This window comes from Amyelois transitella, chromosome 22, assembly GCF_032362555.1.
Source record: "Amyelois transitella isolate CPQ chromosome 22, ilAmyTran1.1, whole genome shotgun sequence".
Taxonomy (NCBI): domain Eukaryota; kingdom Metazoa; phylum Arthropoda; class Insecta; order Lepidoptera; family Pyralidae; genus Amyelois; species Amyelois transitella.
In genome coordinates this window covers 7,136,259-7,161,381 of record NC_083525.1, presented here as the reverse complement: position 1 = coordinate 7,161,381, position 25,123 = coordinate 7,136,259, and the positions used below count along the sequence as shown (strand labels likewise).

The 25,123-nt window shown below is 37.1% G+C and overlaps 1 protein-coding gene across 1 annotated transcript in view; it reads right to left on the bottom strand.

Moving 5' to 3' along the window:
- Nucleotides 1-25,123, bottom strand: part of LOC106129873 (fatty acid synthase) — a 59,936-nt gene that overhangs the window by 8,429 nt on the left and 26,384 nt on the right. Inside the window, exons 9-31 of the mRNA XM_060950713.1 lie at nucleotides 24,791-24,994; nucleotides 24,199-24,388; nucleotides 23,651-23,810; nucleotides 22,920-23,089; nucleotides 22,488-22,639; nucleotides 21,975-22,158; nucleotides 21,383-21,531; nucleotides 20,757-20,941; nucleotides 20,029-20,148; nucleotides 15,787-15,896; nucleotides 13,674-13,864; nucleotides 12,963-13,132; nucleotides 12,134-12,397; nucleotides 10,140-10,260; nucleotides 9,204-9,494; nucleotides 7,234-7,677; nucleotides 6,702-6,872; nucleotides 6,330-6,460; nucleotides 5,830-5,980; nucleotides 5,286-5,457; nucleotides 4,708-4,820; nucleotides 4,305-4,466; nucleotides 3,137-3,265 (exon numbers count right to left, since the gene is read on the bottom strand). Coding sequence (XP_060806696.1) covers nucleotides 3,137-3,265; nucleotides 4,305-4,466; nucleotides 4,708-4,820; nucleotides 5,286-5,457; nucleotides 5,830-5,980; nucleotides 6,330-6,460; nucleotides 6,702-6,872; nucleotides 7,234-7,677; nucleotides 9,204-9,494; nucleotides 10,140-10,260; nucleotides 12,134-12,397; nucleotides 12,963-13,132; nucleotides 13,674-13,864; nucleotides 15,787-15,896; nucleotides 20,029-20,148; nucleotides 20,757-20,941; nucleotides 21,383-21,531; nucleotides 21,975-22,158; nucleotides 22,488-22,639; nucleotides 22,920-23,089; nucleotides 23,651-23,810; nucleotides 24,199-24,388; nucleotides 24,791-24,994 — 4,134 coding nt within the window. The remainder of the gene's footprint in view (nucleotides 1-3,136; nucleotides 3,266-4,304; nucleotides 4,467-4,707; nucleotides 4,821-5,285; nucleotides 5,458-5,829; nucleotides 5,981-6,329; nucleotides 6,461-6,701; nucleotides 6,873-7,233; nucleotides 7,678-9,203; nucleotides 9,495-10,139; nucleotides 10,261-12,133; nucleotides 12,398-12,962; nucleotides 13,133-13,673; nucleotides 13,865-15,786; nucleotides 15,897-20,028; nucleotides 20,149-20,756; nucleotides 20,942-21,382; nucleotides 21,532-21,974; nucleotides 22,159-22,487; nucleotides 22,640-22,919; nucleotides 23,090-23,650; nucleotides 23,811-24,198; nucleotides 24,389-24,790; nucleotides 24,995-25,123) is intronic.

Sequence of the window (25,123 nt, the reverse complement as noted above, 5' to 3'; positions counted from 1 at the left end):
AAAATGATACACATGAGTATCACGTCTTTTTTTAAACAAGTTGGGTGTCGTAAAAGAAATACAATCTATACATATAATAAATCTGTAGAAAGGTCAATTCTGTACATTGAAAATATTGAAAAAATAAATAGCAGGGGGTGTTACTGGATCGATACCAAACACAAAAATGTGATTAAAAAATTTTTTGTCTGTCTGTCTGTATGTTCAGGCATCACGTGAAAACTAACGGTTCGATTTTGATGAAACTTGGTATAATTATACCTTATTATCCTGGGCGTAAAATAGGATACTTTTTATCCCGAAAAAATACGAAAAAAAAAAATCTTAATTTTTCAGTTTATACATAGACGTTGTTCTGTAGAACCGCGAACACACGTTGCGTTACCCGCAGTGGATTTAGCGCCGTAACCTGTAGCGCCTAAAGTCGGCTTTGGCTTGAACCGTATGCTGCACAAGCGGGCCGCTACTAATTACTATGAAAAAAATACTACATAGCTACATTAATTCCCATCAAGCTGAAAATGAGTAATCAAAAGCATTATTTCAAAATTCCCCATGATTCCGGTTTAAGGAAAAAAATTTACTCACGGTCAAAGGTAAAAAATGGGTGTATCGCAATTTTCTTTAAAACGGTAAGTTTTTCAAATCGGAATATTACCTCAGACATAAATTGTAGATCATAAAGTTATCTATAAAAAAGGTATCAATAATTTTTTTCAACAAAGCTACCGTTTCTGTGATATAACGATGCAAAAAGTTGCAAGCGTCATAATATGCATCCGTTTCCTTGCCACCTCTGAGGTAGTGTACTATAAGCGCGTTTTTTTTTTACATTTTTATTATTAAACTTGAAGAAGTCTGAAATAGGTTAGAATAAACACGTGTTTTCACTACGCAGTGGCACTCAAGACTAACTTTCGTATTTATTATTTAAAAAAAATAGAATAACCCTAAAAGAAGAAAATCATCTTAGGACAATAATAGAGGTTACAATTATCAAATTCAATGCAATAATCAAATTAAAACTAAAGCTACTTATAAAAAGAAAGAAAAAAGATGACTACAAACTAAAATTTAATTTATAAATTGTACAGTCCTTGCATAGCATCAACATGCGGGAATGTGCCCAGAAGGCTGGCAGCATTCGACAATTGTCGGAAAAGCTGATGGGCAGATAGGCCCCCCGGTCCCAGAGTTTCTACCCCAAAAGGTTCAAAAGTATAGATATTACCGATAACTACATACATACATACATACATAAAATCACGCCTCTTTCCCGGAGGGGTAGGCAGAGACTACCTCTTTCCACTTGCCACGATCCCTGCATACTTCCTTTGCTTCATCTACATTCATAACTCTCTTCATGCAAGCTCGGCGGTTTCGGGTACTTTTGACCTGACCCTTTACCAGGACGTCCTTAATTTGATCAAGATATGTTCGTCTAGGTCTTCCCACCCCGACCTTTCCCTCCACACTCTCCATGTATATCTGCTTAGTCAACCTGTTTTCATTCATCCTCTCCACATGACCGAACCATCTCAACATACCCTTTTCTATTCCTGTAACTACATCTTCTTTCACATCACAACATTCCCTTATCACACTGTTCCTTATCCGGTCACTCAATTTCACACCCAACATACTCCTTAACGCTCTCATTTCCACTGCATTTATTCTGCTTTCGTGCTTCTTTTGCCATACCCAACTTTCACTCCCATACATTAATGTCGGGACCAACACGCCCCTGTGCACAGCCAGTCGAGCCTTTTTGGATAGTTTCTGACTGCTCATAAAGCCATGCAAAGCTCCATTCACCATGTTCCCCGCGTTCACTCTCCTTTCAATATCACTATCACACTTGCCATCTGATGTAAACTTTGATCCCGATAACTACATATTTGCGCCTTTTGAGGTTTTTTGCCTCATTTGAAGCAAAACGGCCTTAGATTTAGTAACCTGAAGATGAGACGGCGCAAGTGTGTCGACACAAGTAGCATCCCACACCAAAGGCCGCCCCAATCTCCAGGGTACCAAAGTCATACCATCCGGTCTCTTGGCATCATCCCGAGCCAGACCGTTTGGTTCTAGGAGGATTATATCATTTAGGGCGGCATGGCGTCCTAAACGGCCGGCACTCCTAGGGCATGAGAGGCCGTGGTGTCCATAGCCGACAACGGTATCCCCGCAAGGACAACTATTATTAAAGACTAACGGTATTTCATGGGTTGAGCATTCTGAGATAAAGCAGCTATACGACCCTAGCCACGTACACAATTAAACAGAGAGACAGATGTTGTCTCAAGGTTTCACTACAGTATAAATGAAGGGACTGGGTTTCATTATACTTATGTATATTTTATATTTTGAATTCAAGTTAAAATTACCGACAGAACAATATTTTTACTTATATTACTGCTACATAGAGTATATACGAGACGTGCTTATGCATATTATGACGCTTGCAACTTTTTGCATCGTAATATCTCAGAAACGGTAGCTTTATTGAAAAAAAATATTGATTCCTTTTTATAGATATCTTTATGATCTACAATCTATGTCTGAGGTAATTTTCCTATAAAACTTACCGTTTTGAAGAAAATCGTGAAAATCCCATTTTCTTACCTTTGACCTTGGGTAATTTTTTTCCTTAAACCGGAATCATGGGGAATTTTGAAATTATGCTTTTGATTGTGTTTTAAACAATTATACTCATTTTCAGCTTGCTGGGAATTAATGTAGCTTCATTCCTATTTTTTGGTCTAAATTGACCGGACTGAAAATAAAATGGAGAAATAAAACAATCTATGCGAAGACCGACATCCGCGCGGACGGAGTCGCGGGGGAAAGCTAGTGTAACATAAATTTAACTACTAGGTGGTATCGGTGAACTCCTTAATTCCATAAACTTTTTCTATGAGATAATGTATGTGTATGTGGGCTCCTGGCATTTCAATAGAATAGGACCACTCCATCTTTTTCCCATGGATGTCGTAAAAAGCGACTTAGCGATTTGCTAAAATGTGATAAATTTCTTGAGATTTCTTTGGTATTCTCCTTGTAGACCATGGGCTAGCAACCTATTTGAGTCTCAATTCCATCACTGGTTCAACATCATATCACCTAAAAGGAAACTTACCTTTCCAATGTGTTTCCCAGCGGCCATATAGCGGAAGGCTGTCTCCACTTCATGTTTCTCAAACGTGGTGTACGTGAGGGGACGGACTGCGCCGCTCTCGATGCCGGTCAGTAGGAGATCTTGCAGTCTCTGTTATGGAAAATATAGATAAATGTGTTAAACATTATGATTTGAGATATTTTTACACGAAGATGAGCTTGCGTAAAAAAAAAGAAAGTGGGTGAAATAAAAGAAGCGAGCTTGGATCAGGGCAAGTAAAAGATTACAATATGGTTTTTCTACCTTTGCGTGATGTATTCATGATATTTTATATACCTTCTAAAATTTTATATAATGCATTAAGTTAGTTTTTCTTAACACCAATAACCGGTAACTACCTAAATTTTCTAGAGAAATTAAAATTTCTACTACTAGTAAAAAAAAATTAAAGTGATGAGAAGAACTATTAAAACTAAAAAGCAACTTGCCTTAGAAACTTTTAAATTGACGAATTACGATATCATCTATATAGGTACTTAAAATGTGGTAGGTAAAAAAATATATTCATTAATTTATCTGATAGGCTGAATGAATGAATGAATTTTTATCTAAAGTTTAATTACAATTTTAAATATCTACAGCAATATTTTATGTTATAAGGATGAAACCAAGATTTACTCAAGGTAAAATTACGGAATTAGGAGACCGGAACACGATGGTAACCGGGGCGGGAGACAATTGTGGTGAAAATAATTTCAGCGTGAAATTTGTCTCTTCAAGGTATATTGTTGTGTGCATTAACGATGAATCCGCTTGGTTTGATAAATTAGCAGTCTATCTTAAAGATTCGAGGTTTAATTTAGGTTATAATTAATACTTACTCTAAATAATTTATGGACTTTGTCAAAGAGAAATGGGGTTTTTACCCGAAGAGACGTAGGACATGTAAGAATATTATAAACTTTACAAATCAGGCCGATAAAAGTCTAATAGAAATAATAAAAAATCTACGAACTTGTGGTCTCTTTTTAAAAAGTCATTTTATTCAGATACCTAAAATATCAAAGCCTACCAACAAATTTAGTGCTGATTGTTTTCTACAATAAAACTTTCCAAATTTTAAATGTTACATTATAGAATAAATGAATAAGATTCTAATGAATTAGTTGCCGAATCTCGAAATACTGACCTTTCTGAACTCCCAGCTCTGGTCAAAGATAAAGTCCAACATGATGCCGTGGAAGGAGGTCTCCTTCAGCAAGAAATACATGCCGATGGGCGTGTTATTGCTGATATCAAACTTGCCGATCTCAAGGAAGCGGCCTCGATAGCAGAGGCATCTTACTGAGGCCTGGTGGGAATGAAAATAAGTTGAGTTTCAAAACTAGTATATATAATAATTTAAACTTCGAAGGCAAAAATAATATTATATTCTTACTTTTTTATTAGAAATATGTTTTTTTTTAAGTAACAGAATAGAAACCTAAATTTATGTGTATCTTTTCTTTCATTCAAGTTTTCTCATTGGACGTCTCTCTTGGTTCATGCTCATGTTCATCATAAAAAAATTCAAAATAAAACGATAGATTTACCTGTAGTTTGTCATCAGAGAGTGAATTCAGGACCATATCCACACCCTTGCCTTTGGTCTCTCGTCGAATCATGTCTTCAAATGAAGTGTCACGAGAGTTCCCAATGTGGCTATCTGTTGGGCATAAGATCGTGTTATACATTTTTAGTCCCGGTTGCATCCTCACCGCCCTGGAAAGGAGCCCGGGGTATGACTTTAACCATGGACTCTGGATTGGGTGAGTAAGGTTTTTACACGAAGCGACTCCCATCTGACCTCCACAACCTTTGCAGGTAAACCGAACCCGGATTGGATCGATCATGGTTACGCACCAGTTTCCTGAATGTGCGGGTGGGATTCAAAACTGTGCTTTTCTGCGCATCACGCATTTTAACTGGGCATCTTACAAATTCGACCACCCATGCTTTTTTAATGAACAACTTATGTTTCTGCATAATTTAAATGTAATCATATATATATTAGTCGACAGTATTGTAGTCTTGCAAAAACTAATTAAATTGAAATTGATAAACTTGGTAATGACGTTAAAAAACTAGTAAGTGCTCATAAAAGACATGCAATCCATATAATAAAACCAACCTTTAAGCTGAGGGAACAATTTCTTGATGAAAGCTCTCTTCTCAGCAGTGCCCACTGTGGTGAACACTTCGCAGCCGAAGTGAAGGGCGACGTTGATGGCGGCCTGGCCGACACCGCCGGAGCCGGCGTGGATGAGGACTGATTCGCCGCGGTGGATTTGACCGACCATCACCTGATAATAGATAATTATTACTAGCACCGAGTTAATAGTCAGTCATCTGAATCATCCGCGGTATTTGGTTAAAATATTAAGCTCTCAAATTAAATGCTTTTCAACTAGGGAGTTAAAATTAAATTGAATTGATTTTCATTGAACTACTTTTCTTTTATGAGAATAAATTTCTTTAACCGTAACCGTGAACTAGCAACATTTGAAGATGAATTATTTGGCCAAAGCAAGGTACATACCAGTCTCTTTTTTTTTAGTCATATTCAACATGTTGGACATAAAATATCTCTTATATTAAAAGTAAGAATGAAACAACGGTGCTATAGAAAATGAGGGTTTTTATTTTTTTTCTGATTAATTTATAGACACACTTACCATAGCGTAATAAACAGTTCCATAAGCCACTGGCACGGTAGCAGCTTCTTCGAAGGTCCATTCATCAGGGATGCACCAGGTCAGGGCCTTGTCTACTTCAGCCAAGTTAGACATGCCGCGGTTCCTCAACATGCACATGACGCGGGAGCCACTGTTGGGGGGAATTTTTTTTTGATAATAAGATAAAAAGAACGATTTTCTGTGAAAATTAAACCATTTATTTTAATTCCAAAAATTAAGAATCTTTGAATCGGTATCGCCCGTGGTATCAATGTATATAAGCACTAATTCCGGTATCACAACTGTCCGAACTACAAGTGGCATAAACTTGATTAGATGATTTTCTATAAAACTGATTAAAAATAAGTGAATTTTCACTGAAGCAACATAACGTGAACCACATTTACCTTACTACGACTGAACTAAACTAAAATAAAACAAAAATTAGTTAACTCAGCCAGCGTCCTTAGTACGCTTAACTTATTTAAGTAGTGACTTACTTGGCAGTACGCCCCACAATTTCGAACCCTTGCACGCACTCTTGGGCGAGTCGACCTCGAGCTACCGCGTCCACAGTGACGCGACCCGTTGCCGTCATCACGTCACGGAAGTTCAGGGCTGAGCAGTATACCTGGAGCAAGGTAGTGATGTGATTTCAAGTTCAAGATTGAACTCGTCAATTCTTACTTTCACAACGAGGAGCATAAACGTCTTGAAGGAAGAAAAGATGAGAAACTTAAACAAGAGTAAGAAAAGAGTTTAGTTTGCAAAGGGGCAAAGTAAATGTCTCTATAGGAAGGAAAGATGCTTTAACGGAAGTGTAAAAACACAAACACTACATGGGAAACAATATGACAATAAAAACAACTTACATGTACAAGCAAACTGGTGGACACCTTGAAGGTCTGGTCTAGCCTGATTGGTCCTTCGATCCACTTCAGCGAGGATAAGTCTCCAATGGTAAGAGTATTAACGTATGCGTGATCTGCACGGACGGTATCCAAGTCTCCAAGGAGCAGATGACGATAGGTGCCCCATTGACCCTGAGTATGAGAATATAGATGTGTGTTTAATTCTTATTGCAGAAACCACAACTGTGCAAAGAGAAAGATATTTACATCATGCTAAAATTTGATGTTCAAAAGTTTAAATTTTTAATGATTACAATTAAGAAGTCCTTTATTACATAGTAGTTGTGCATAACAGTTTTATTTTCCATGTAGAAAACTGGATAGACAGGCAGTAAGTTTTTGGTAAACTGATTGAAAATTTTCGTTTCTCAATAATTTTAAGACAAAGGTGAAATATTTCTGCTTTGACTTAAACGAGTTCACTCGCATATATCTAGTTGAAATAAAATATGTGAAGAAAATAAAAATAAGAGTCAGTTATTTTAATACTTACATCCTGATAAATATTGATAGCCAGATCCTTATCCAACTGGTCTTCATAAAACTCCAAATCGGGATTGAACGCTGGAGCAGATGGATCAGAAATGAGTATACCATACACCACTTCACCTCCTGGTTCCCTTCTTAAACAATTAACCAAACCTAGCAGACCATTAATATGTTCATCTTGGGTGTACAGAACGACTTTTTGTCCTTCTTTCAATTCTTCTTTCACTCGATCAATCCAAGAGAAGGTTTGATCTGCTGCGACGATTTTGACGAATTTCGCTGGCCTAGCACCAATGCGTTTTCTTAACATCACTAGGTATTCAACTCCGGTATCTTGGATGGTGACTATGTCATATTTGTCGGCATGGTCTTTGGGATCAGGACGTTCCTTTTCTCGGCTTATGATGAAGCATTTGTCACGGAGGGTGGCTGCAGCTTGTTCTAGTATCTGTGAAGTATTATTTTAATTTGTAGATACTGTTACTGTTTAAGAAATGTTTTCTTTAAAAACTTAATTGTGCGTGTCTGTCTGGCATGAACACAATTACAACTATATCAACATTAGGTACATTTTGTGAATGATTTTTTTTAAATGTAAATGTGCGAATATTAGATTTTACACACGATTTGAATCCTTTTTTCGCCCTTATTTAAAAAAATATCTTGTGTTGTTCTGATGTTATCTAGAATTTGGCTTTACCACTATTACCTACTATTTTAATTAGTAGAAATAATTGTAAAACACTAACTATTATATATATTTCATTCACAAGTTTCAGACTGAAATTCGTTATGTCAAGGAGTGAGTTCAAATTAACCATGGATCTGACAGTGGGTCGATCCACCGGAACGAAATTAAATTGTTTGCATTTTACTAAAGAAATTATTAACATAAAACTGCTAAAAACAAGTATCGAAGACTTGCTTTAAAATTTAAAAACCATTAAATTAATACAAAACAAGGTGGAACATTTCTCCAAGTGTTGCTAAATTGAAATGCGTTTTCTCAGAATCTGAAATACATTTCGCTTGCTTTGTGCGATTCACAAAGTATTGTGGAAGAAGAATCATTATTTCGTAATAGTGTTGTTTTTGTTCGAATTCTTTAATATTCTTCAGATTTTGTTATTGTGTTTGAACAATTACTGCACATATTGAACAACTTCGTTTTTTAAACGTGAACGGGAATCGAACCCAGCGTCTAAATACGTAATTCATGCACATTAACACTGCGTCACATAATACTGACAATTATTTTAAAATTTATTCATTCATTCATATAATAACGTCTATATCCTTTGCGGGGTAGACAGAGCCAACAATCTTGAAAGCCGTTCTTTTGCTTTTTTCTTCAATTATTTTACTAGGAAAAATAAAAATATTTCCTAATAATTCATTAAAGATCCCCAAAGCTTTATTCGTCGGGGTAACACGAAAAAAGGCTAATTAATCAAATTAAGATCTGCTTAGATGTTATTATGGCGACGGATTTTCGTTAAACGCATTTATGAAATTGGATTCCTTTGGAGTGGTTTTATGACAGTAGATTTTTGGAGAACAAGTTTTATTTAACGACTTCAGAAAATGAGATGATCTATTTTCAACAGTGCTTTTTTAATATATACTTATATTATTTTATATTATTACACTTGGGGTTTAATATTTTTTTCGAATTTAGATTTACAGTTACTTACTGCCGTGTGCGCCGTGTCGTTCTCGGCACCAATACAAAAAAAATAGGACCACTCCATCTCTTTCCCATGGATGTAGTAAAAGGCGACTAAGGGACTGGCATACAAACTTGGGATTCTTTTTTTTTAGGCGATGGACTAACAACCTGTCACTATTTGAATCTCAATTCTATCATTAAGCCAAATAGCTGAACGTGGCCATTTAGTCTTTTCAAGACTGTTGGTTCTATCTACCTCGCAAGAGATGTAAACGTGATGATATGTATGTATGTATGGTACTTACTTCAGGCCTCTTCAGCAGATTAGCTCCAATGAAAACGACAGTATTACTCTCGCCGCTCAATTTCTTATTCTCAACCGTTATATTCTGGGGCATTTCAAGAGTTTCTTCAGTAATCACCAGCAGTTCAGCCTGAACCAGTGGCATGTCTCCAAGTATGTCTCCGATCTGTTCAATGAGCGGCTCTATGGAATTCTCCTTGTATTCTTCGTCCACGTACTCTATGGCTTTAACTTTGTATGTTTGTACGTTCTCGTGCATCAGTTGGAGGTTCGCGCGGAGGATGTCTTCGATCTGTTGGCAATATAATATAATAAGATACCTAATATAATATAAGTTTCGTTATATGTAAGTTTTTGAATAAAATAATAATTAGTAAGTTACATACATACATACATAAAATCACGCCTCTTTCCCGGAGGGGTAGGCAGAGACTACCTCTTTCCACTTGCCACGATCTCTGCATATTTCCTTCGCTTCATCCACATTCATAACTCTCTTCATGCAAGCTCGGCGGTTTCGGCTACTTTCGACCTGACCCTTTTTATGTATGTATGTAAGTTGATTTAATTTCGATGGAATTTTTTTTTATTGGAAATTTTAATGCGTTTTTTTACAATCTACCTGACGGCAAACACGATGTGGTGAAGAACGCAAGCACAAAATAATGTCTCTACACTCTTTCTTACATTTTTTTCTCGGTCTTTCAGGGAATAAATAAACCATTACCATTTTATTTATTTAAACTTTATTGTACAAAATACAAAAGTATAGCACAATTGGCGGACTTAATGATAATAACATGTTGTTTAATTACCATAAGCGCATCTAACATACTTTACATGTAAACCATTGGCAAAGTTATATATAGGTCGTATATCTTGCAAAATTGAGTAATGACACTAAATTTGTTCTGTAAATGTTCATAATATAACCCACCTTCATCTTATTCTTTCCATAGTTAGGCACGAATTCGCTCTTCTCAAGCACGGGTACTCCAAGTGGCACCCTCCTTGAAATGGGAGTGGCATGCAGACCACGCACTTCAACACCACCAGCCCTGAGAAGGTATTTTAATATCGCCTTAGAATAGAATATATTTATTTTCAAAATTGGATAGGTACAAGGTATCACTTATTGACGTCACATCACTTAAATCTAATTATAACTACTACCGCTTCCAAAGCGCATGTGTAGAAGAAGCGGCGGAACAAACTACACTGCAGCATTTTTATCGGACGTCAATGTACAAATATAGATCTCTTAAATCTAAATCATGGACGAATACACATTGTCTTCATTAAAAACATGAATGAATGTAGAATTAGTTATTTCAATACGAATATTTCATCAAATAAATAAAGATAAAATAAAATAAAAATAAAATATGTACACACTGTACAAATTATGTCAACACAATGTCAAAAATGCACAAGCATTTATGAGGCCATTATGTCAAGCTCGGGCCACACATAAGAAGTGTTGTTCAGTATCTATATAAATAAAAGAGTTGATCGAGTGACATTATTACAGCACAAAACCCAGATCGCCGAGTCGGGCGATTTGAAATTTTACATGTAAGTTTTTTAAAGTGGGGTGGATTATGAGATGATTCTCCCAAATTTGGAGTTAACGGGATTTTTCGTTTTATGGAGACGTTACTCAGGTAAATAGTCAATTTTAAAAGTATTTTAAAAGTTGTCAGTAGATTGAGTATTTAGTGGGCTTGTTTAGGTAAACCCTCTAAGATTTGATCACATCTTAGTTAAAGAAAGACCATAATTATCTCAGCCGAAGAGAGTCAATCCTATTTCAAAGTCATTTATAATAATCGGCCAGAAGCATCTTACATTTATCACCTATTTGCGGAATACAAAGATCATTCGTAGTATACTTTTAGTAAGACTGGCGTGAGTTTCGGATCTACATGTGCATTTATGGGTTGCTTTATAGTATTATTGGTACATATCCCAAATTCAAATGTATTTGATATGATGGCAAGGAATTAGAGCGGCTCTCTCTAACTTTGGGGCTAACTCAATCTGAGTAATGGTCCTGTATCTATATATTTATTTATTTACTAGCTGTCCCGGCAATCGTTGTTTTGCCATATAAATCACTTTTAAGTAATTTCTAGTTAAAAAAAAATGTTAATTGTGGACAACCCTTAACACTAAGGGGTATGAAAAATAGATGTTAGCCGATTCTCAGACCTACTGAATATGCATGCAAAATTTGGTTAAAATCGGTAAAGCCGTTTAGGAGGATTACGGAGACAAACATTGTGACACGAGAATTTTATATATAAGATTCGAACCTGCTTTGTTTTTCCTGGTTTTACAAAAGTGAAATTTACGATAAAAAGTTAATAAAGCCTCAATGAAATGACCTACAAACTGTTTCACTACTCCACTAAACGATCCCCTCGCAATGAGCAGGAAGTTTTCCGGGAATGTCGATTTAATTAATTTGTGTTTGTAGGGCTTAGAAGCCCACTAACTGGTTGGGTTGATTGTAGTAATGTTATAATTCATTGCTCCGATAAATTAGAATCGTCTAGGGATTTTATTGATTCAAGCACGAAGGGTAGAAAAAGCAGTTTGTTTGCAGAAAGATTTTTCTTAAATTTACAAGAATACGAATTTTCAGAAAATTTCAATAGCAAAATGAGTATTATAAAAAAAATCATTTGACTTTAAAAAACCATATTCTTCACAATTCTAAAACACGTTAATCATCTGAAGTGTTATTGATTTTGCGTGAGCCCATTAAAATGAAGAACATGTCTTTGTTAATTAACAATCTTCAATAATAATTACAGTATAGAAGCGCAAGATCATAAAAACATCCTTGGCGATATAAAAGCTAATACCTACTCCATCACATGATTCGCATTTTAGCCGAACAAAACATAAAAAAAACCCATAACATACCTAATAACATCTACATCTGGAAACACTCTAATCTCGAACGAATGCTTCGTAGAATCAGGGTTCATTTTGGACAAAGCGTTGTAATGAATGTTGGCGTCGATGCAGAGCTTCTCAATTCTGGTCGGCACGAAGAGACCCCTGGTGTCTTGGCCGATGATTTTCATTTGGAGCATGCAGTCCATGAAGGTGACCCAGTTGTTCACCCAGGCTAGGCGACCGCGGGTACCTTCGACGTTGCATCCGATGACGCCACGGAATAGGCCACTGTTAAGGAAGATACATATGTACATACATAAATGCGGCTGAAAATGAAAAATTCGTAAGTATAACTACTTTACATACATAAAATCACGCCTCTTTCCCGGAGGGGTAGGCGGAGACTACCTCTTTCCATTTGCCACGATCTCTGCATACTACCGTCGCTTCATCCACATTCATAACTCTCTTCATGCAAGCTCGGCGGTTTCGGGTACTCTTGACCTGACCCCTTACCAGGACGTCCTTAATTTGATCAATATACGTCCGTCTAGGTCTTTCCACTCCGACCTTTGCCTCCACACTCTCCTTGTATATCTGCTTAGTCAAGGGAGATGAATGTGAAATTCTAGGAAAAAGTAGATCTTTCGTCTTTGAATCTTGATTTAAGTTAGTATTATGAGAGAAAGGCTTGTTTTTATGGGTTTACCAACTTTTAACTCCGAGATCTTTTGATGCAAACACGCGACCACTGCGCCACAGATGATGACATAAAAATGGCGTGAATAAACAAAAATGGCGCAGTCGTTAGGAAAACAGACCCTTGACCAATTAAAATAGATTTCGCACTAACCTGTATTGATAACCTCTCAAACGCAACTCCTTGTAGAAGTCCTTGGTCAGCATGTGCCTGATGTTAGGTCCCGACACCTCGGGTAGAGCCGGGAGAACGCGGTAGTCTTGTCCCACATTCTTCTTGGCGTAAATTCGACCTGTCACTATGGACGCTCCGCTTTCAACGATCTGCGAAATTAAAGTTAACTAAGTTACATACATACATACGGTCACGTCTATATCCCTTGCGGGGTAGACAGCCAACAGACCTGAAAAGACCGAATGGCCACGTTCAGCTATTTGGCTTAATGATAGAATTGAGATTCAAATAGGTTGCTAGCCCATCGCCTAAAGTAGAATCCCAAGTTTGTAAGCCAATCCCTTAGTCGCCGTTTACGACATCCATGGGAAAGAGATGGAGTGGTCCTATTCGTTTTTTCATTAGTGCCGGGAACTACACGGCACAATTAACGGTTAACTAAGTTCTCTACAATTTTTGGTTAATTTATGTTAATCATAGATTTAAACTCTACTAGGTGTGTGTATCAGATGATCCAAGAGAATAACTGTATAAAAATCCACAAAGAACAGTATATAACTTTAAAACAATAGAAGTATAAAATTTACTATTGTACAGTGCCACTGATTCAAAATTATACAATCATCAAAGTTTCGAGTTCAGAGTTTGTACCTTAGACCCAGACATTACAAAGACGTGACCAAATCTCACCTCAAAGTTACCACTGCCCTTCTGGATCATGATAATGAACTCCAAGTACCCGTCCTTGGGTATGTTAGTGGCTCTCTGGAACCGAACATTCTCGAAGACAACGGAAACTTCAGTGTACAGCTCTCCCATCATCATGCCGAGGGTCTCCCAAACCAGGACAAGGTAACCAGTGGCTGGGTAGAGGTTACGGCCTGAAAAAAAAGGTTGTTTTAGGTGACAGGTTGCTAGCCCATGACCTTAAAGAAGAATCCCAAGTTTATAAGAATTTCCCTTAGTCGCCTTTTACAATATCCATGGGAAATAGATGGAGTGCTCTTTTTTATTGGTACTATTTGAATTTCAATTCTATCATGATATAAAAATTTGAACGTGGCCTATCAAGTTTCAAGACTGTTGGCTGTTTCTATCCCGCAAGGGATATAGACGTCATTATATGTATGTATGTATAAAATTATCTATTTTCGTCCCAATATTGTGGGCAAATCACCATTTATTTATCTGGGAAATTCCTGTTGCAGCCGCAAATTTTGCTATCAATAATAACTCGAATCCACTCGTTTGAATATATTTCAATATCAATACACAGCGGCTGGTAGCTTAAAATAGCTTAATTGTATGAATAGGAGCCATTGATGCACTATTATCTGATAATATTGCTTATTCTGGTTCACAATGACGCTGAAAATAGTCCAATTATGCAGCATCGATATTAATATTGGTGGTGAAATGCATTATAGATTTAATAGTAGGTAAGTCTTTTGGAGTGTGAATTAAGTAGATACATACATATATTAAATCCATGTACAATTTGGAGCATTCAATCTTCTTAACTAATTTATGCTCGCAGTTCTGCTTACGTTAAAAAAAATCAGTTTCATGTCTACAACCTAAGCTTTCGATGCTTAGAATATGATTCTTTCATTTTAATATTAACATGTCATCTCCCAACTAAACAGCGTATAGTTAACAAATCAATTTCGGCTCATAACTAGGAGAGATCCTTTAATGTATGCACGAGTAATGGGAGTTAACGTGAGTAAGTTCATTTATTCATATAATCACGTCTATATCCTTTGCGGGGTAGACAGAGTCAGCAGTCTTGAAATGGCCACGTTCAGCCGCTTGGCCTAACGATAGAACTGAGATTCAAATAGTGACAATTTGCTAGCCCATCGTCTACAAGAATAATCCCAAGTTTACAAGGCTATACCTTAGTCGCCTTGTACGATATCTATGGAAAAAAGATTGGTGCCGGGAACCACACGGAGTATGTCATTCGATGTAACCCGTTCAAAACGTCAGAAATAAACGGTATGTTCGCGTTAATTCCCATTTGCATACATTAATAATAACGCAACGCGAAAGTTTGAAAGTATTGTATTGAAAGGAGATCCTTATTTCACACCGCACATAATTCCTTTTCATTTTCATTCTAAATTCCAACTTCCTATGTAATAAGTACCAAATTACATCATCTAATGCCCAGTAAGTTCAGGCTGTGTACATACATACGTACGGTCACGTCTATATCCCTTGTGGGGAAGACAGAGCCAACAGTCTTGAAAAGACTGAATGGCCACGTTCATCTTTTTGGCTTAATGATAGAATTGAGATTCAAATAGTGACAGGTTGCTAACCCATCGCCTAAAAAAGAATCCGAAGTTTGTAAGTCTATCCCTTAGTCGCCTTTTACGACATCCATGGGAAAGAGTTGGAGTGGTCCTATTCTTTTTTCTATTGGTGCCGGAGACCACACGGCACAATATGGCTGGTATAAATGAAAGTTTGATTGACATAAGCACCATAAGTAGTGGTGGAATAGTCAATGTTTAATTCTATTGTCTGTGACACCGGAGGTCCCGGGTTCGAATCCCGGCCAGGGCATGATGAGAAAATAACTTTTTCTGATTGGCCTGGGTCTTGGATGTTTATCTATATAAGTATTTATTATGAAATATAGTATCGTTGAGTTAGTATTTCGTAACACAAGTCTCGATCTTACTTCGAGGCTAACTCAATCCGTGTAATTTGTCCCGTATATATTTATATTTATTTATTTATTAATGGTTCAGTCGGTCACTCATTTGGCATACCATTAATTAAGGGTTCTTACCATCCACCACGTGACCAGCCATATATTCGCTGTCCTCATCAATGATGGACATTCTGACGGTTCTTTCGCCTGACTTCATCTTCTCCTGGGCTCTGTATGATGTTACGTACCTGGGGATTAATTGATATATATAATTTATTAGCAGGAGCAAAGAAAATCTCAGTATTCCGGTCAATGTTAAATTTCAAATAGAATGGTCCCATAAAATTAAATTATTACATACGATTAAGTTACATACGTACATATGGTCACGTCTATATCCCTTGCGGGGTAGACAGAGCCAACAGTCTTGAAAAGTCTGAATGGCCACATTCAGCTATTTAGCTTAATGATATAATTGAGATTCAAATAGTGACAGGTTGCTAACCCATCGCCTAAAAAAACAATCTCAAGTTTGTAAGCCTTAGTCGCCTTTTACGACATCCATGGGAAAGAGATGGGGTGGTCCTATTACTTTTTTGTATTGGTGCCGGGACTACGATATTTTACGATACGATAAAATTGACAGATATAATATTTATAATCTGTGTATTACACCGACAGATGTATGAATAAATTATATGTTGTTAAGTTAACAGCTTATGCCAGTTTATGTACCATGCTTTGTTGTGGATTTAGCAGGGCTGTTACATTGTTAAATCTGCACCCACGAAGTGGTACTATAGATCAGAGTGGAGGCTATTTATTTGCGGCCAGGTGACGTATGGCGCACAATTAATTTCGCTGCGTAGGCTTAATTAGAAAAGGTGTTGCTTCAATTTAATTATTTTATTCTTTCCAGCGTTAGTTCTGGTGGTGACCCATTGTGACCACGGTCCTGGTCCAAAATAAAGTAACCCATACATACATATATCTATATCTCTTGCGGGTAGACAGAGCCAACAGTCTTGAAAAGACTGAACGGCCACGTTCAGCTATTTGGCTTAACGATAGAATTGAGATTCAATTCTCGGGTGAGTCAGGTTTTTACGAAGCGACTCCCGTCTGACCTCCGCAACCTTTGCCTAAGCCGTATTGGGTTATATGGTTACTCATGAGTTGCCTGAATTTGCAGGTTTCCTCACGATGTTTTCCCTCACCGGAAGAGCATAAGAGGTTAGTTATCAAACTAATGTACCTATAAGTATATCTTCGAAAACAGTCTTTGCTTCATGGCCACTTGACCACTTATCAATATATCTATATATATATACTTGAACACTTGGCCACATTCGAACCGGTGTCTTTATGCGCACCCGCATTTTATCCAAGCTTAACTTTAATTTAACACACAAAGATCAATCCTACAGAGTACTGAACGACAGGCTGTCTTCTGAGCTCTGTGTTCAGTCCCAAAATGATTGGGCGCGATCCGTCAACTCGCCACAAACAAATAACCGCTGATCTATTGAGCCTGTTTTGTATATCGGCGTCTACGCCCATTGCCATAGCAATTATTCAAATAGAAAGTAATTTAAATAATAATTTAACTGATGATCAGAAATTATCCGAAACCGCCGAGCTTGCATGAAGGGAGTTATGAATGTGGATGAAGCGAAGGAAGTATGCAGAGATCGTGGCAAGTGGAAAGAGGTAGTCTCTGCCTACCCCTCCGGGAATGAGGCGTGATTTTATGTATGTATGTATTATCCGGTTTTCACACTGATGTCGAATAGGGAATAATTCGTTTTCAAAGATTATTTTTATTTTATATTTTTTTATATTAAGACACCAAACTCTTTTTATTTAAAATCAAGACACTTTTGTTAGTGCTTTGCAATTTTTTTTAACAAAAATATCCTAAAATTAAAAGTAGGAAGCAGTACCAATTAATTTCTATTAAATTCGTTTTTAACTGCCTTCAAAAAAAGGTGATTATTAGTTTGATCTGTATGTATGTTAGTCAGTTTGTCCGCGATTATCTTGCGTTTCGCCGAGCCGATTTTGATGGGGTTTGTAGGAAAGTTTTTGTTAAACTTAGGAGAAGGTTTTAAAAATTTAACTGACTGCAAAAAAGGGAGTAATCGATTGGAGGCCGTTCTCTTTTATTAATAAAGTTATTAGATTATTATTAGATCATCTCTTTTTTCCATAACCTGACAACCAGACATTACCTACTGTTTTTAACACGAACTGGAATTTTTCCTACATTTTTCAACTGCACAGAGCAAGGTTCCTTTATTGCGTTGGCTTTGTTCGATGATGTATGGCGTTGAAACGACCGTGCGGTGTAGTTTATTTTTCAGGAATATTTTTACTCTTAGCAGAGTTTGTTTTAGCCGAGCTAATGACTCTAAATAGTAGTTTCCATTGCAACTTGTCATGGAATAATAGGACCACTCCATCTCTTCCCCATGGATGTCGTAAAAGGTGACTAAGGGATAGGCTTACAAACTTGGGATTCTTTTTAGGCGATGGGCTTGCAACCTTTCACTATTTGAATCTCAATGCTATCATTAATCGAAATAATCTATGTACAAGGCCACGTTCAGCTGTTCGACTTTATGATAGAATTGAGATTCAAATAGTGACAGGTTGCTAGCCCATCGCCTAATATAAGAATCCCAAGTTCAAACGCCTATCCTTTAGTCGCCTCTTACCACATCCACGGGAAATGAGATGGAGTGTTCCTATTCTTTTTTTATATTCCTGCCGGGAACCACACGGCACTTATTACTTCAGTCTTGAAAAATGCAGACAGTTGGGGGGGTGTATTGACAGGGTGATATGTCTGCGGCCTAGAATTTACTAGATAGTCGTGTAATTGATGTAGTATCACCCCCTTACCAAATTTTACTAAATCGTTTTAACAGGTACCATTTTCAAATAACATAACAAATTTCCAATCACCTCATTAAATAATTAATCAACCGAAATAGTATCAAAATAAAAAAATCACAAACATAAAAAATAAAACAAAGCGACTCCACAACTTTATGTTCCTAGGCGAGCATCATGAAGCGCGGCGACAAAACTATATTTGTTTCGTTTACTCTTTAATATTCGTTGACCGCAAGAAAGAGATATGCGCGGATAGTGCTTAATGCCGAGTAACGTTAAGTTTTAAATATTTAATAAAATGATTTGATAGAAAACCAACAGCTAACTTATACTATTAAGTGCGAACCACACGGCACTTATAACTTCAGTCTTGAAAAATGCAGACAGTTGGGGGGGTGTATTGACGGGGCGATTTGTCTGCGGCCAGCTGACTGATCGTCCACAATTAATAACGCCTTTATTGCTTCCCCCTTGGTGCGTGCCCCAAATGGGAATTACGTAGCGTAGGTGTAGATTTGGTGTGAACAAGAAAGTAATTATGTTTAAGACGTTTGTCGAGTCATACTTCGCCTAAGTATGACTCGACTCGACGACGATTAGAGGAAACTAGAGTATTGTATAAAAACGCTGACCTGATATTTAGTGAAAAAATTAAGTCAACGTTTTTTCGAGTGTTGGCCCTGTAAAGGATAATTACTTGATGTATATATGAATTTACATACATACATATATATGGTCACGTATATATCCCTTGTGGGGTAGACAGAGCCAACAGTCTTGAAAAGACCGATCGGCCACGTTCGGCTATTTGGCTCAATGATAGAATTGAGATTCAAATAATGACAGGTTGCTAGACTATCGCCTAAAAAAACCCCCATGTTTAAGCCTATCCCTGAGTCGCATTTTACGACATCCATGGGAAAGATATGGAGTGGTCCTTTTCTTTTTTGTACTGGTGCCGGGAACCATACGGCACTAAATGAGTTTAATTTGATTGATTTACTATTGTTTGGATTGCATTTACCATATGCGACACAAAAAATATTTTGCAAATCATATATACACTGCAAATCCTAGAGAAAAAGAAATTCGATGAAATACAGAATTTGAACCTTGAAAGCGGTAATCCGATAAAATCATATGCCGTTAAAATGCCTTACAGTATCGTTAAAAAAATGCATATACTCATATACCTAATTACTTATGTATAACTAGAGGCCGCCCGCGACTTCGTGGGCGTGGAATCAATCTCGCGGGAACTCCGGGACAAAAAGTAACCTTTATGTTATTCTGGGTCTTCAGCTACATACATACCAAATTTCATCGTAATCGGTTCATTAGTTTTTGCGTGAAAGAGTAACAAACATCCATACTGACATCCTGACATACTCACAAACTTTCGCATTTATAATATTAAGAGATAGGATTTTTGGAAAATATATATAAATTTCAAAAATTATAACTCCACAAAATATAACTCACCAATCTTCACTGTGCTCCCATTCTACGAGATGGGACAGCATCGGAGTCCCCGTTGACACAGGGTAGGACACGTGCGGATAGATGTTGGCCAGTTGCGGGTTCAAACCCGCTTCGTACAATCTGAAAAATGATGAAATTGAGATTCAAATAGTAACAGGTTGCTATCCCACCTAGCCTACACGAGGAATTCCAAGTTTGTAAGCCTATAGCCTTAGTCGCTATGGGAAAGATATGGAGTAGTTCTATTCCGAATTGCTATTCTAAGTTTAAGAATGTTTAATATTTATAACATTCACGAGAAGAGAGAACTTTCTAGACAATAAAGATTTTGTGCAAGCTACAAAGTTTAATGTAATTACTCTCAACATTTTAGTACAGTTAATTTAGCAGATAAAAGTTTCGAATAAAAATCTGTTTCCCGGAAAAACTAAAATTTTTGAGATAAATTAAGTATGGTCTTATTCTTATTCAGACCGTGTTAAGCCACTTCTAAAGTAATAGCAAGACAGAGAGAGAGAGAATGCTGGTGTAAAAGAGACACACTCACTTCCCGAGAGCAGTGAACAGGACTTGCACATTATCAGCGTTGTTCCTCTGAGTGAGTGATACATTGACGACGTCCTTCTTGAGGGAGCGTCTTAGGATCGCTTGCAGCAGATGGTGTGGAGTCACTTCTATGGTAATAGCAAGAGAGAGAGAGAATAGTAGTGTGAAAGAGAGGCACTCACTTCCCGAGAGCAGTGAACAGAACTTGCACATTGTCGGCGTTGTTCCTCTGAGTGAGTGATACATTGACGACGTCTTTCTTGAGGGAGCGTCTTAGAATAGCTTGCAGTAGACCATGTGGAGCCACTTCTATGGTGATGGCGTTGTGGTGGATCAGACGGGACGTCTCTTCGAAAAGGACTGGGCTCTGGAATAGAAATATGTATTATGTATTCACGTCCTTATACCTTACGGGGTAGGCAGAGCAGTAGCGGAAAGGCCACGTTCAGCTTTAACGATTGGATTGAGATTCAAATAGTGACAGGTTGCTAGCCCATTGCCTTAAAGTAGACTCCTAAGTTTATAAGCCAATCCCTATATTAAATTTTTTAGTCGCCTCCTTCGACTTCCATTGTAAAACGATGAAGTTGTTCTATTCTAAATTGCTGGCAACTACCACAGCATATAGAAAGAAGAGAAAGAAATGAAGTTTTATAATCCACGTTTTTTAACAGACTGATAATACTTGGGATTTTTATTTAAGGCGATATTAAAGTTGTTTTCTGAATCCAATTCCATCATTGTTCAGCTCAGACAAAGGCGTGCTATGTGTTAGTTTGTAAATTTGATTGTTCTTCTATAAACTTACCAGCAGATTGTTGGTATGGTACTCTGCTGACGATAACTCCGCTTTGGAACTCTTCCACATTGCTTGAGGGAAAGAAGTTGACATCCATTTCTCGGAGCGGGCCTTTGGTGAAGGGATGACTTCTTTCAAGTACTTGAGTAGTTTGGGACCTGTTAAGATACCAAGGAAAATAGTCACGTCAAGAAATTAAAATTCACATGAATTAAAGAAATGGACCCAAACTGATGATAAGTCGCTCAAAGGATGACTGCTCTGCAAATTTAGTGGTCGTAATTAAGTTTGATGACAAGAAAACTATCTCATAATTGATCAATCTAGAACATTCAAAATTACTGGTCGTCATTGCAGAAACAGGACACGAGTCTTAAAACAAAAAAAACTCATAGTCTGGTATATCCCATCTCATGTTAATACAAGTGTATCACATTTATACTGGTAATTAACAAATAAAGAAATAAAAGCAGAATCAGTTACTTCCATAAACTTATTGTTCTGGTCAACGTAGTTACAAAACCACCCAGTAGAATGAGAGAAGAGATTTTGAAAAATTATTAAAATTTCTAAATGGCCAAAATTTAAATTATCAACTCACCAGCTTCAGCAATGTAACGCGAATGGTAAGCAATATTGGAACAGGGGACTTCTTTCGCGAATATTCCTTGCGAAGTCAACTTGTCCACGAAAGTCTTCATCAGATCAGATGGACCAGAAATAGTGCAGGAGTCTGGGCCGTTACGACATGCCACTTCGATTTCAGGAGGGCACATGGTCTTCATCTATATAATGAAAAATTCAATAAGTTTTACGTTTATCAATTCTATATGCTCTATATATCAATCACATTTATTTACAGAACGCAGCTTTCTTGCATGCAATAAGAAGAAATGAAGGTACACATTCAGGCAGCTGAAAGCGTATCTCTGTGATTAAATCTAGGTTAAATTCTAAACTTTCCAAAGTGCAAGTTCATGTTTATAGCTTTTTTGAGTTCAGTAATCGACCTGATGTACTTACTAACTCCAGGATCGTGGGGTATCCTCCAGGAGGAAGTTACCACAACGATTGCCAGTGAGACGATGAAGAGTAGGAAACTAGTTCAACAAACCTGCGCATAGCCAATGCCAACAGCAGCCATTGATCCTTTAATGAATTTAGTTTCGACTGAAGCTAATCCTCGGTAATAAGCAGCTAGGACCATCTGTTCCGCTGTGAAGCAACCGTCTGCGTATGCGCAGCCAAGCTCTCCTACACTGTGACCTGAATAGAAAATAAAATTAAGGTAACCAAAAGCTCTTACGTTTGCTAATAACTTCGGTCAAGTCTGGTCGAGAAAAAAATATTTTCATTTGACATACAATTAAGATTACGTATATTCCAGAAGGATAGGCAGTGACTACATCTGTTTACTTGCTATGATTCTTGAATACTCCTTTTGCTTCATCCACATTCTTCATTCTCTTCATGCAATCTGGTCAGTTTAAAGTACTCTTGACCTGACCTTCCGGCAAGACGTATAAAATATTTTCCATGTTCTTACCAATTATGTAGTCCGGTTCAATTCCAACTGCCTTCAGAACATCAGTAAGACCAATTTGGACAGCAGCGATGCCTATGAACGAGTTGAGGATGTTGTCGTAGATCTTTGGATTTGGTTCAGTGATGATTTTGGTCAAGTTCACACCTTTGGGCTCAAGGGCTTTGTGGCATCTGTGATGAGTGAGAGATAGAATGTGAATAAGTAATAATGTTCAAATCTCTAGAGTGAATTTAAAAAAATTAACGAGATTTTGGAAGTAAAGATTAAATCATTGGCAAGAATGAAAATTATGATGATTTTTTAAAAACTTCTTTTTTAATTAGGGACATGTCAGTCCCATTGTAACAGATCTTAAATTTATAATAAGGTACTAATAAGATCGTTAATTATGTACAGGTTTGGTATTTGTGTGGAGTATTGTCAAAGGTCGTCCAATAAGTCGTCGGTCGCTTTAAAAAAAAGTATGATGATGATGTGATAATAATAACATCATACTTTTTTTTAAAGCGACCGAAATAAGTATTTTACAAATAAGTATTTTAGGTACTTCTAAGTCGTTTTCACATTCATACGTAAATAGTGGAAGAGTGGCATAATTTTATGAAAAGTACATTGCTAAAACCCTTCAAAACTTTTGTCATTGAACAAAATATCTTTAACGTTTGCTTCCTTACTTTGTGTGTTTCTTAGATAACAACTAAAGTTATAGAGTCAACATGGCAAGAACTCACTTTTGGATAGCAGCAGCAAAGATCGGGATTCTCATCAGTTGAGTGGCCATGCCGGCCCATTGTGAACCCATGCCGGAGTACACGAACCAGACTGGACGCTTCACGCCGGAGAAGTACTGGATGTCGCGAGCGAGAGACACGCTCTTTGTTGGAGTGGATCCTGGATGTAAAATTTCTTTTTATTTCTCATATTTCTTTCTAACCTTATATTTTCTGCATTATTCTTGATAACATTCTCGGATGAGTATTGCTAGGGGCTTATATGCTTAATGACATGCTAATAATACCTGCCGTAAAATATTTTGTAAATGTTGGACGCTTTCAGTCCGAATTCTTGAGAAATAATCTCAAGAATTCGGACAGAAAGCGTCCAATTTCATGGTTCACTACCAATTTCGAAAAGACGACATTTGAGACTCAGTCTATGAAGACGCAGTAACCTTCAATTAGTTATCGAAGTTGCTTGACAAAAGTTTATGTTGCGTCAAACTATATGTTTTAAACTTTTTGATGTTCACAGTTTAGAAGAAGTAGAAATTTGAACTTGCCTAATAAGGTGTATCCTCTGACAACATGTAATCCAATATCGCCACTATGTATATCGTGCCACAGCTTCACTTCCTCAACGTCCACAGTCCTAGTCTCCAGGTCGTCTAGGATCTTGGCTACGGCTGATTCCGTACGACCAGACACACAGACAAGGCGTGGAAGGTCGTCTGCTGGTAGACCATTGTTGACCTAGAACAAAAATTATGAGGATATTGATTTGAGTATGACCCAAAGTATGTTTCTACTTTGTATTGTTAGATACTGGTTCAATTATATATGTTAAAATAAAAAATAATAATATAAATAACCTACACAAAAGTCCGCCAAATGAGCCATAAATTCATTTAAATATTAACAAAGAATGTAGTCTGTAACTATGTGACTTAAGGATTTTGTTATTGATTAAGATCCTGCATGCAGATGATTCTGTTAGATCTTTTGCGTTTTTTTAAATCATGGTACAAACTCATACTGTTTACATAAAAATGCAAGATGATGTTGCTGTTTAAAAAACACTAGTAAAATTTTGTGCAACGCTGTTTTCCTTTTTTCACATACATTACTAAAAAACCAATAAGAGTTTGAACAAACCTTTTGCCTGCCAACGTTCTTCAGCAACACGTGGGCATTAGCGCCTCCGAAGCCGAAACTGTTGATGCCACACATCCCCTTGTTCCACGGCGTCTTCTCCGTGACTACCTGAAGGCGGTTCTCAGCGAATGCTGCAACTCCCTCTCTTGGTTTGTTGAAGTTGAGATTAGGTGGTATTAGACCAGTGCCATAGGCTATGCACATCTGGGGAATAGGAAATGAATTTATTGCTTTGTTGACTGCTGAATTTATTGATATTAACATAGCCTGATTTTCAGTTGGATTTCTTTGAAACTTGGGATCGGATAATGATATGTAAGTAGCAAGTGGAAA